Source organism: Motacilla alba, chromosome 1A (genome assembly GCF_015832195.1).
Source record: "Motacilla alba alba isolate MOTALB_02 chromosome 1A, Motacilla_alba_V1.0_pri, whole genome shotgun sequence".
NCBI classification, from domain to species: domain Eukaryota; kingdom Metazoa; phylum Chordata; class Aves; order Passeriformes; family Motacillidae; genus Motacilla; species Motacilla alba.
Genome location: NC_052031.1, coordinates 20,537,641 through 20,550,672, shown reverse-complemented (window position 1 = coordinate 20,550,672; position 13,032 = coordinate 20,537,641). Strand labels below are relative to the sequence as shown.

General features: G+C 36.4%; 1 protein-coding gene across 5 annotated transcripts in view; it reads right to left on the bottom strand.

The window, feature by feature from the left end:
* Window positions 1-13,032, bottom strand: part of GRM8 (glutamate metabotropic receptor 8) — a 320,858-nt gene that overhangs the window by 36,045 nt on the left and 271,781 nt on the right. For all 5 annotated transcript variants that reach the window (XM_038155039.1, XM_038155035.1, XM_038155036.1 and 2 more), the window contains one exon: window positions 11,374-12,309. In XM_038155039.1, coding sequence (XP_038010967.1) covers window positions 11,374-12,309 — 936 coding nt within the window. The remainder of the gene's footprint in view (window positions 1-11,373; window positions 12,310-13,032) is intronic.

Genomic DNA, 13,032 nt, shown 5'->3' with positions numbered 1-13,032 from the left:
AATGCCAGCTGACAACGCTTCCCTCTAGCCCCCAGTCTAGCAGACTACCTGCCAAATTATCAAACAGAGCTACATGGGTGCAAAGAGAGAGAGAAACCCAAAAAAAACCCCAAAGAAACAGTCAGTCAACCAGATCTGCTTGTTACATCCCTGCCTAGGAGAGAGGAGGAAGCACACCACATATTTCTCTCTCCTCCTTTTATGCCTCCCTTGTGCTTAAAAGCTGCTCTGCTAAAGCAATGTTTAAGGACATAATGTACTCAACACTTCCCCTGGTTTGGGTGCTTAGAAAATCAGAAGTGTCTGCAATGTATTTTTTATGCCTTCTCCTTGTGTGCAGGAGAATGCAAACACACATGGGCTGTTTATTAAAACTACACAAAAGTACAGGATAGCCAGCTCAATTTTAAGCCAAGTCAAATATGACCTACATTTTAGATAAAAAATGAAAACTACAATGTCAAATTCCACAGTTGTATTCTTATATAACACAGATGCACAAAATTCCAGCTTACACAGGTCCCTTTAGAAAAGCTTGAAGCGTAGATGGGATGCCTACAGACGAAGTATTAAAGGAACAGTACAGGCATCAATGTTTCTTGACATCACTGGCAAAACTCTCACTCACTTGATTGTGGCTTTACCAGAACCTTTCAGAAGTAGAGCACTAAACAAAGGAAATAGAACTTGAACAAATTTGAGAATGCTGGGGGGGGGGGAGAGCAAGGGACAGGAAGGGAGGGGAGGGGAAGGAGGAAATGTTTGTAGGACCATCTAAATTTAAGAGTGAAAGTAGCAAACACCAATAACTAAATGTTACATCGATGTCAGTGAGGGAGAGGAGGAAAAGACACGGAGATAAGCTGAGAGTTTAAGCCCTAAGTCACACAGAAAAGAATTAGGAATTTAGATATTAGATGCCAAGGATATAAAATATTGGGATATGGAAAGGAAAGCAGCACTGGCTGCAATGACTGCTGTCTCTTGGACAAATTATCAAGTAAGCAAGCAGGGAAACAAGAGGATTTAAACAGCAAAAAATTGGAGGTTGAAAAGGACAAAGGTTATATCTTCAGTGGTGGTTGGAAACAAAGAAATTACAAGCCTCATTGACAAGGCAAATAGTTTGGAGAAATAGCAGAGAAATTTCCAACTTGGAATCTGGAAGTCTTGAGGTATGTTATCTTTGTAGATCAATAAAATTTTATGCAGTGTGATGGCTCAAAAGAATAGGAGGTTGATGAGTTCTGGAAGAAGCTGCTTCGGTTTGTACCATAATCTAAAGCACCCTTTCAGTAGATCAGTTCTTAAGGAAAACATATGGTGCAAACAATTCCCTTACAGAGACTGTTTGCAAAGCAGTTTTGGGCTTTGGGACCAATTTCAGCATCATGCCACATTGGTTTGCCTGTGTCTTTTTGATGACTAGATTAGGAGATAGATGCCTTGCCTGCTGTGAGCTCTTCTGCTGTACCTCATTCAATTATGACTTCTAAATTTCTGGAAAAGACATTTGCAAAATGTAGTGTGTTCCTCAGCATCAGAGCTAAAAATCTTTTCCTTTATTTTCCATTGAAGACCATCTTGTAAGTCGTTCCCCTCTTCTCTTCTAATCTCCTTCTGACCTTATTGTTTTGTAATTGGGAAGTGTTTTGCAGAACCTAAATGAATGGCATTCACAATACCTGTGAATAGCTGCTCTTAATCTCTTCCATTTAGTTCAGTGGGGAAAAAAAAAATCAAGTACTTTGACTTTCGTCCTTTCATTGTTCAGTTATTCTTACTGTACAATTGAAGAAATAAAGATTTTTCTGTGGAAAATAGATTTATGCAGGTGCTGTGTCATCAGTTATATCAATGAACCCGATAACACCACTTCAATCCCATCCATATGCTTCACAATATCAAATGAACGTGACCTTCATAATCACCATGAAAACAATCACTTGACCACTCTACTAGAGTCATGTTTTTTGGGAAATTGATTGATTATGAAGTCACTCTCAAGTCTGGAAAGCACCATTTTAGGAAAATAAAAATTCAAAAATCTATGTATACACCAAAATTAAATGTCTAAGCTTAAGGAAATATTTTCTGCTATGTTTAAATTTTCACTATCTTGTATGAGCTTACATGAATCTCTCTATTCCCTACTGTCATTTCATTCCCTGTCAGGAAGATTCACTGCAAACTGAAAGATAAATCTAAAAAAATAAGTTTATCTGACCAACGAAAGACTTCTGGTTTATTTTTCTTTTGTTTTAATAGAAATTTCTTATATATGTATTAAAATTGTTGTTTTTGCTGGGCCTTCTGTACTAGCTATTCTTGTTTCATGCAAGAAAGAGCTCATAGTTATGTGAAAATAAATACTTGCACACACACACTCACATGCATATTTAGTATTAACAATCTACTGAAATAGTTTTCCCATAATAAAATTAGTTTTGTGTTTTAAGAGTAAACATAAGCTCACCAGTCATGGTGAAATCAGACTTTCATATTTCTTGTTTCTGGTATTTCTATCTATATAAGACATGAATTTAAAATTCACTGTCCCTTACATGAAATTTTAGAATTTTACTGAATCTATCAATTCTGCTATGAATTTTACTTGGCTTATATCTCATTAGATTTTTTCTTGTCTGGATCTTGCATTTTGATAGGATGTCCAATTTACTGACATCCTCTCAGCTGTACAAATTATGCCAATTCTTCAACAGAATGGGCACAAGGGGCTGAAACATTCCTCAAGCTACTGTGCTTAGCAAACACTTTGGTTGAGTCACCATAACTGTGCTTCAAAATGTTATTTGTCTAAAGGAAATACAAGGTAACACGGCTTTCATTAGGTACTGATCACCTAATGGGGATCCAGTTCACCAGCGTGGTGTTGAGTTCAAGGTGTGGTAGGTGACGAGCTTGTGCAAGCTTTGATGTTCAGGCTAAGCCTACGCATGGCAGCTTACCAGTCCACAGCATTTTGTACTGTCTGTAAGGGCAAAATATTGATACTGGTATGAATCCTATGCAAAGTTAGAATTCTTGTAGGAGGAGATAATAAAGATAAGAAGCTGAATATCTACTCAGAGCCAAGCTAAAAGCCTTGTTAGTTTGTTTCTTCTGTCTTTCACGCATGTGTTTACTTGGTTTCAGTAAGGTACAAGCCTCGTTAAAGCTACAACAAAGGCTATTGATGTACTGCTTCCAACTTGGCAAGAGCTAGCAAGAACATGAGGTTTCCCAAGAGCATCCCAGAAATAGTTCCACACAATTTCTAGAGAGTGTTCTATTTAAAGATTTTCTATTTGTCTTAACAAGAGTATAAATGTTAAAGATAGTTCCAGTTAACTTTCTCTTAGCCATAGCTTTTTTTTTCCCCAGGATCTGGGTTTATCAAATCATTCTTAGCTGAAAAAAATCAGTCTCCCTGTCTACTCACAAACATTTTTCACCAAGTGATAAATTTGCTTAAAGATACTTTCCATATGGTTTGTGTTATCACTGGTTTTACTTTATGCAAATTAAACCAGCTCTTACAGTGCCCCAAAAACTTAAGATTTTTAAATGCTGGAAGGATTTATCTTAAACTGCACTTGTTGAAGACAACCAAATTTTTAGCACTGAAGAAATCAGAGCCAAAAGTTCAATATTTTTGTGAGGGGAATCTGATTCTTAAAAATACAGTAGCTAAGGTATATTTTTTCAATATTATCCTTATGAAACATTTCTGATCTGTCACAAACTGCTTTCTGTGATTATTGATTTTTTTTTTTAACAAAACAGATTATGAGTTATTTACCTATCTGTGTTTCACAAAATTATTTCTGCTTCTCAGTAAGGATTAATTACTTATCACAGAAGCCACCAAGCAGCCAAAAAGATCTATTTAAAGTTCTTTAGCATGCAATTCCATCCTCATCTACATGTTACCAACTCTCTGACATTCCCCAGGATGGAGTAAGATGCTGATCACAGGCAAATTTAATTTTTCTGGCAGCTCATTCCTGACTTTGGGAGAAAAGCCATCATTCATGATGGGGCCAGAAGCAAACATGTCAAGCAAAATGCCAGTGTTTTCCATTCTGTGGCAGGTGCACATCTCTTCAATGTGTACAACTAGGTATGCCAGCTCGGTGCTCATGCTGGAACAGACATGCAGCTTTGCAGAAATGAACAGGGCTTGCAACCCTCAGGTGCACACATGAGAGCCTCACTGGGCTGAAAAAAATAAAATCTATATTTTACTAAATACTCCACTTCTTTTTTGGAGGAGCTGGCGTCCCTCTTTGTGAAATGTCCTAGAAAACTTATCATAGGTTGGACTAAATGATCTTAAAGGCCTTCTCCCACCTAGTTCATTCTGTGATTCTGTAATTAAAATCAGTGTTCAGCATAATTACTCAAAATCCTTGTAGCTTCATTAATGAAATGAATGAAATCTCACTCTAAAGGCAGTGGGCATATCTTAAAACAATGAGCCTAGTCTTTAAAATTACATGTGCTTTCACTTTGCCCAGTCATTCAGCACAGTCATTCAGCAAGAACACTTCCTGAAACTCAGGTACACACTCTGCTGATAACAAAAAAAACACAAACAACTAAACAGGTGTTAGAAATTTTAAAAAGTAAGATTTTCTAAAAAAGTATTTGGCCCGAAAACTCATCAAAAATCTTTTCATAAGTGGTTTTTTTAATGCAAGGCTTGTGTTACAGTCAACAGTCCAGACAGTTTTCAGTTTAAGAAAGTGGAAACAGTTTAAAACCTGTGAAATTATGCTCTTTAAATATCAGAACTGCTCTGCTTCCAAATTTCAGTTTAAACTTACAAGGATAGAAAGGTTGAAACTCAAAAAAAGCTTTGAAATTGCCTACAATATTTTAATTTACCCAATCCATCAGTTTTGTCTCACTTATCAGCTAATAAACTTTAAAAAAAGAAAAAGATAATCACATCATTTTCCTAAGAAATAACTTTTGGAATGGGTTCCCACAAAGCAACCATTGAACGAAAAGAGGATCTCTGTTTGACTGGTTTCTCATTACAGGCACCCTTTGCAGTTTATGCTGCCACCCAGGAGAAGTAATGACTACTCCTCTGTCCTCTCACACCAGCTCATGGGAGGCTGGGAGGGAAAACAGATTTGGGGGCTGCTGAAAGGGTTTGTTCAGCCAGTGGGTGACCAAGCAGTGACCCAGCAATGACCATGGCCTGCAGGACACTGAATTTCTTCCAGCTGGAGGGGAACATGCTGCCCCAGCACCAAACAAGGAGCAAGGAACTTCCTCTCAGACAGAAAGGGAGCAGAGGAAGATTGGGCAATAAATGCCTTTTGGTCATGCTCTTGTTCACATCTCTTTTAACTCTCTGCTTCTACAGAGAGTAGAACAACAAAGTTCCAATTTCTACTAAGGACTAGGTCAAAAGTTGGAGGAAATTATGAAGCATATAAATAATTTATCTCATGAAATTTTGCATTTGAAAAAAGATGAAATGAGAAGGATGAAAAGTTTCTCCCTCCCTAACATGATTTCCAGTGAGAGGGAGGGATATTTCTATCAAATAATCTGGTGAATTTTAACTCGTTCTCTGTTCCAAGACATAGAATAATACAGTCATTTAGGTTGGAAAAGACCTCTAACATCATCAAATCAAATCATTGACCTGACACTGCCAAGTCCACCACCAAACCATGTCTCTAAGTGCCACATCTATGTTTTTTAAACACCTCCAGGGATAGTGACACCACCACTTCCCTGCTCAATGCTCAGCCACCATTTCAGTGAAGAAAATTTTCCTAACATCCAACCTAAACCTGCCCAGTCACAACCTGATGCAATTTTCTCTTGTCCTATCACTTGCTACCTCAGAGAGAAAACAACGCCCTCCTTGCTACAGAAAGTTGTAGAAACAAGCTAAACAAGTCCAGTTTTCTGAGAGGCTCTTTATGAATCTTGTACTTTAGACATGCAAAAATTCAAGTACTGATAGTTTTTTTTTAATGACCTTGCAAGTACTCCCATATTCTAAAGAATCTGAATAAAAAACCATTAGGAGAGGAGAAATGGACACACTGCTGAATGTGGAATGTATCACTTCAGCACTCTTCTCACGCCTGCTCCTGTAATAGGAAATAAGAAATAAGGAAAATGAGGAAAATGAGAAACTGTTTCAAATATCCCTCAGATTAATCCTCATGCTATGCCCAGTGTTGGCAGCAGAGATTCTAGTTTAATCAAGTCAAAAATTATTTATAAAATGAAAGAAATGCTAAATGTATTGTATGAAAGAAATGCTAAGGTTGCTTTTCTGGACTTTTTCCTATGATGTGTATTGCACAGACTACCTGCAGAGCCAGGTCTCCACACACAAGCAGGATTGCAAGAGAATGCTTTGAGGTGAAGAACAAGCTCAGTGCTGTGCCCTTCATTAATGCAGTCTGAGGAATCATTAAGGTGCTGTTTTCTTGCAGTCACAGGAATATATTTAATCAAGAATTCATAATGTAAACACACACACAAAAGATGATTTGTATACTTTTTTTGGAAATATGGGAGAAGTAAGAAGTCTCTACCTGAACTATCATTAGTAATTTTCTTTAAACTAATGAACATATAGCACTATTCTTATAAAACTAGCTCTTCCCCCCACTGAGAATTGAATTTCTTTATCTTGACAATTACAGCAGTAATTTACAAGTCAAATCAATAGTGGAGTACTTTTGGTATTGTTTCTAACTTCTTCTAGTGTTACTAACAATCAGATGGATTTAAGCATAAGATCCACTGAACAATATATCCAGCATGAAAAGAGCTGGAATAGTAAGATCATATGGATAATGACTTATGAGAAAATTTCCATGATAAAATTACAATTTTCTATATTGCAGTTAGGAAAAGAGAGGTCAGAGTTGTCAGAATAATTGAAAATACATTAAAATTTATCTGCCTTGTTAGATCACACCTTGTAATTGCTTCCAGTTGGAGGAGATGGAAGAAATTATTCTGTGTTTTTATGGTCTTTCCTTAGCAGAAAGTGAAACATCTCTTCATTCACAGTACGGGGAAGAAGTATTCATCTTCTCATTCAAGCAAAGTATTTCCAGATTAATATAATAAATTATGTCTGATAATAATGATGTGTGATAATAATCTGTGAATAAACATGATTTATCCACCTGTCAAAAATTCTAAAAGGAAGGGAATTTACAAAGTTCAGTTTATTAAATAGGGTTGTGCTTCAGACAGCAATTCCATCCATCCTCAGAAAATTTTAGTGCAATCTGCCATTTTAACTTAATTTTACATGGGAATTCAAACACCTGTTTTAATCACTCAGCTATTCAATATATTTTTCAGTGGCATTCTGGTCATTATGATATTCCCGACATCTCTATCCTAGATGATTCCAGTACTTCCAGTGTTTTGCTATATACATGTGCATGACATAGAGGAAAGCTATATTCACAGAATGCTTTCTCACAGAATTTCTCTCCTTTGCCTCTAAAACACTTTACTGACATTAATGTGTTAGAAAATTCGTGGTTTATGTCTTAGGGGACCATTTATCATCCAGTTTAATGACAAACTGGAAAAATTTAATTTTTTGTAGTAGGTTCTTTTCATGAAGAATGAGCTGTCAAAACAGGCATGAACATGAATGGATAAACTCATGAACTAGACAAAAAAAAAGTCACACAGAACATAAAGTCAAGGTTCGTATTTTCTCTGCAGGACATCTGTAAGAATTACAACCTCAAAATAGCATGTTTAGTACCATAGGGCATTTATATTCTGCTATTTATATTAGTGCTTGAAAATAAGGACAAATGAGTAAACGTGGAGATCAATACCAGCCACCAAGTTGAATTATGCCAGGTTATTTTGGATTGGTACTTTAACTTTTTTTTTCCATTATTTCTTTATAAATATTATTTTCTTCAATAATACACAGTGGTTTTCTCAATTTCATATTAGTTTCAAACTTACATGTAAACTGAGATAATACAAATTTAAGAAACAGCATTTGTTATAAAGGACTGTTAAAAATATTACAAATGTCAAGACTAGAAATCAACATATTCCCTTGACATCTTGTTGAGTTACCTTAACTTTTACTATGTTTTTTTTTCGTGGATATGTCACTGCATGCAAATTCAGGCATTTAACTCAGCTTCATTCACCAGCTAGAGACCCAAAAGTCTTCCTGAGTGAAAGAGAGCAGTTTCCCATTATGTGCTCCACAGCAAGCATGGATCATCAAGATTCCCAGTCTGCCTGCAGATAAGTACTGATGCTTATTTAAATTACCTTCATCATGCATATTTGAAGTCTGATTGATGCCAACACTCAATTTATGGACTTGTGCTGATTCTACTATTCACAGAATCTCTTAGGAAACCTGGACTTTTGAATTGATCCCCAAGGCCACTAAATGTAAGGGTAAGTTTTCTAGGGTGAGCTTGAGTTTTGGCTCTAGACATCTATTTTCAGCATTGATGGTGCTTTTTTTGTTTATCACTGATATTGACAGTGAAATAAAAGCTCCTTGGTAGGTTTGTTATTTAATTAGTGTTAATTGAATACTTAAGTGTACAAGTTTTTCAAGAAATGCTTAGAAACTTCTGCTATTATTGCAAGCACTGCTAATGTCTAGGAAAACTGAAATTCCTCAAAGCATTTTGGAAAAGTTTTAATTACTTGTTATTCAAACAGAAGTGTATCTAAAGTTAGCGACTGGAAATACCCCTGGCAAGTAATGAACGTCATGATAAATTTATTGCTGTCAACATTTCATAAAGGAAACACTGCTTTAAAATAGCACTTTAAAATCCTCAGCTTTTATTGCTCTGTTCTCTCTCAGTAAGCTCAAGCCATTAAAAAAAAAATAAAAAAAATCAGGATTCTAAAATAACTGCAATGTAAGTACCAAAAAAAGTCCATGTAAGTTTTTCATTTAGTTCATCCTCCAAAAAGATCATAACATCGAATTTCAAATAAAATATTCTAGAATATACCAGCTTGTTTTTAAAATGCTATTAAGGTGTTATGCATCAACTGAGAAACCATCCATAAGTTTATTCAGACCATGCATATGTGTGCAGTAAGATTCTCACATTTTTATCCCATTCAGAGAAATATTTAAATTGTATGGAATATGTAAACTATTATGAAGGTGTCTGTAAGACTCTGTGTGGAAGCATGTTTTTATTTGCAGAAAAAAAAAAGAAGCACTTTGGAAAGAATTATTTGAATTACAGAGCTACTGTATTAGCACTTCTTCCCTCCACAAAGAAGAGGAAAGAAAAACAAAGCATTTACAATGAAATTATGGCAATTAACAAGTGAAATTTATATTCTGCTATTTATATTTATGTAATGTTAGAAGCTGTGTGATTTAGCATCATTTGTGTGTTCAGCCTTGGGTTTCAAAAAAGAAATGCAAAAGAGATGTTCATTAATCTCATCTTCAAAGGTTGAAACCAAATCATCCTTTACTACAAACCAAGGTGAACTGATGGTCTAAATCAAAGTCACTGCATGGTTACCAGCAGAGAAATAGTTCCTATTTCAAGCCTCAATTCTTTTGGTTCAAGTACTTGCCATAAACCTGATCAAACCAAGCTGTTAAAAGTGCCACACATTTATACAACAAAGCATTTTTGTGACTTAAGCCTACAAATACAAAAAAAAATCACCTAAACATGTTTTCCTATGTCAAATGGGATTTTTTAACTTACTCTATCTATCATAAGCCATTACCTTGGTACTCACTTTGATGCCTTGCCAAGGCTGACCTAGAACAGAGGCTAGACAGAGTTAAAGAATAAAGCAGGTATTCATTAAAAGGCCTCAATGGATACACCCTGGACAGTCCAAGAGCCCAGCCAGGGCTACACCCAAGATGAACCAAAATGGTCATAAAACGGACCACTGGTCACGAGGTGTCTCCTTTTATAAGTTGTGCTCCGTTAGCATATTGGATTTATAGCTTTAGGTTGTGAAGGCCCATCCTTCTTGTTTTTCTCTCTTCAGTCCACATTGTTTATGCTCTTGGGCCTGAGATGTGGGTCAGTTGTCCTTGGTCCCCAGCTAGAAAAGGAATTGTTCTGTCTAGCTACTCTGTGAAGAGATTTTACCATCCCTTAATACGAAGCACAGAACTACACACTGAAGCAGTACAGAATCTGAAAAATATAAAAGCTAAAACCTAAGGCATCAACTTCCCCAACTTAATCCAAAAAGACATGAAAATAAGCCTGATCCAATTCAGTAAGCCTGCTTCAATTTCGAGGGAGGAAAAGATTTTTTCCCGCCACACTCTCTGCCCCATACAATTCTACTGCTTGAATTAGAAAGTGTTTCATCAAGGTATACAGAACTGTTTCTTCATTCCACAGACAAGGGTGCCCTCTAAACTAGACATGTCAAACCTTTCCACAATTATAAGTGAACACATGCTGACTTTTCCAATTACATTAAAATGAATATTTGAAAACATTATACAAAACCTGCTAGAAGGAAAGACAAGAATTTATGTGAAAGACTGTTAAATTTAATTTCATACTTTTAAGAATTTCCATATGTCAAATATTTGCAGTTTTGAAGATTGATGCTAGTATTATTCCTTTTCCCTGCCTAACTTGTCATTTTCACCACTGTCACCTCAATAAATACTCACACAGTTAACATTTACCTCTGCCTTCCCATTAAAACAGAGGAGAGTCACATGTCTGATGCGGTTTGCATCTAAATATCAATCACTTCATTTCTTATTGAATCATCAGGAAAGTGTTTTCTTTTTGCATTGATATAATAATTAGTGAATTATGCCTTATATGAATTTACACACACTTCATTCACCATTCATTTCCTCCTGTTCTATTTTTGGTTCTTTTAAATTTTTAAAGTTTTGTGTGTCAACCAGAGACAAAAGTAATTCTTTTCATTCTGCCCCGGCATTTTTCTTCATTATTTTTGACAAATGTAAGTTGATCTTCTTACACTTGTGGAATGCAACCAGTTCTATCAGATCTGTAGATGATAACAAAGATTGATAGTGCTTCAGCTAACAGGCCACAGCATCACTGAAGGGCAATAACAAACGTTAGAAGAAACAGTCGTTAAAGGTTATAGTGAGAAATTGCCAACATTTTTATGCAAGTCACACAACAATCACAATCAGTTTCTTGTGTTAATATATAGGAAATCTACCTTTTGAAAGATATACTTTTTTGTCTTTGAATTCTGATGGTTTGTTTGCCATTTAGAATTACTCATTTGTAAGAGTGAAAATGTTTGAGTGCTGTAATTATTGAGAGATGAAAATAGAAAAAGAGCAGTGTTTTGATAGGTAAACACATCATCACTTACCTTCTCTGCTGATTGGGCTGTACCAAAAAAGATTGGAATAAAAGCTAACCAAATTATGCAGGTTGTGTACATAGTAAATCCAATGGGTTTAGCTTCATTGAAGGTCTCTGGAACCCCTCTTGTTTTAATAGCATAAACAGTGCATGTGACCATCAACAGAATACTATATCCAAGGGAACAAATGAGAGAAAGATCTGAAATGTCACATTTGAGAACTCCTCTGGCATTTTCTGGTTCAAGTGTCCTCTGCTCTCCATAGTCTACGATGGTATGTGGTGGATCGATAGCAAACCAGATGAAGACTCCAATAAGCTGCAAGGATATGAGGCTGAAAGTGATCACCAGCTGAGAAGCTGGACTAATAAATTTGGGAGCTGTGACAGATTTTTTACCTTGTTCAAATATTCTGTGAATCCTGTTTGTTTTGGTAAGCAACGCAGCATAGCTGAAACACATGCCAAGTCCTAAAAAGATCCTTCGAAATGAGCAGACCACTGTGTCAGGAGCTGCAATCATTAAAAAAGTAATGGAGTAACAGAGGAAAATCCCAGTCAGGAGCACATAACTGAGCTCCCGCCCAGAGGCCCTGACGATGGGTGTGTCATTGTGGCGCACAAATGTCACGATCACAAAGGTGGTGGCAATTATTCCCATAATAGCTATGAAGACAGGCACGATGGCCCAAGGAGAGTGCCACTCCAGTTTGATTATAGGGATAAGCTGGCAATCCGTACGGTTGGCATTTGGCCTCTTGTTGATGGGACAGAGCTCACAGTTGAATTCATCCACCTGGTAATGGTAGCCCTCGCAGCGCTCGCAGTGCCAGCAGCAGGGCACTCCCTTCACCGTTTTCTTTCTCTCCCCAGCTTTGCAGGGCAGGCTGCACACAGATGCTGGATGAGTGTGTTCTCTGTTAGCCCACTGCATATCTTCCACCTGTGGGTATAAAAAATTAATGAGACTTCTATTTTCCTTCATTTATAATATCCTAATCCTGGCCACAGGTTTGTCATAAATCACTACTTGCTGACAGCACAAATACAGTTTACTATAATAAGAAACCTGTTTCTTTCCCTTGCACTGACTTTAAAAAAGTGTTAAATGATTGTGTCCAATAAATCATTCATGCCACAAGCTTGATGAGTGTCATTAGTTTCTATTTACCTCTTTACTGCTGACCAAATTGACATCTGTAAAGATATTTATTGACTCCAGGCTAGTTTAAAAGCAAAAAGACCCATACACAGTGCTGTAAAAAGTTAATCACATGCAAATATAAATATCTGTAGTTCTCAAACATTTAATTACAAAATAAGTCTATTTTCAGAGCGAGCTTCAGAGCAATTTCTGGTACAGTAAAGAAATAGATTAAAACCTCCATGCATCAGCTCCAGCAAAACAAAGAGTTCCATGGTCTGTGATGCCACCCCTTCCACAAATGTGAATATTTTATACTTTTCCACCTTCGATGCCTTGAAATGCTCTAAAGTGTTTTGTTTGCATTTCTAGAAGATTAAAATAAGTATATACTGCTTTCTGAATAACAATGGAAATAGATGTCATGACTACTGCCTTAATTCTCCTGATATAATAAGTCCAGGCATCCTTTTGTAGCACAGAACAATGCAATCTTGTTTTAGAAATCCCAGCTTTTTCCAC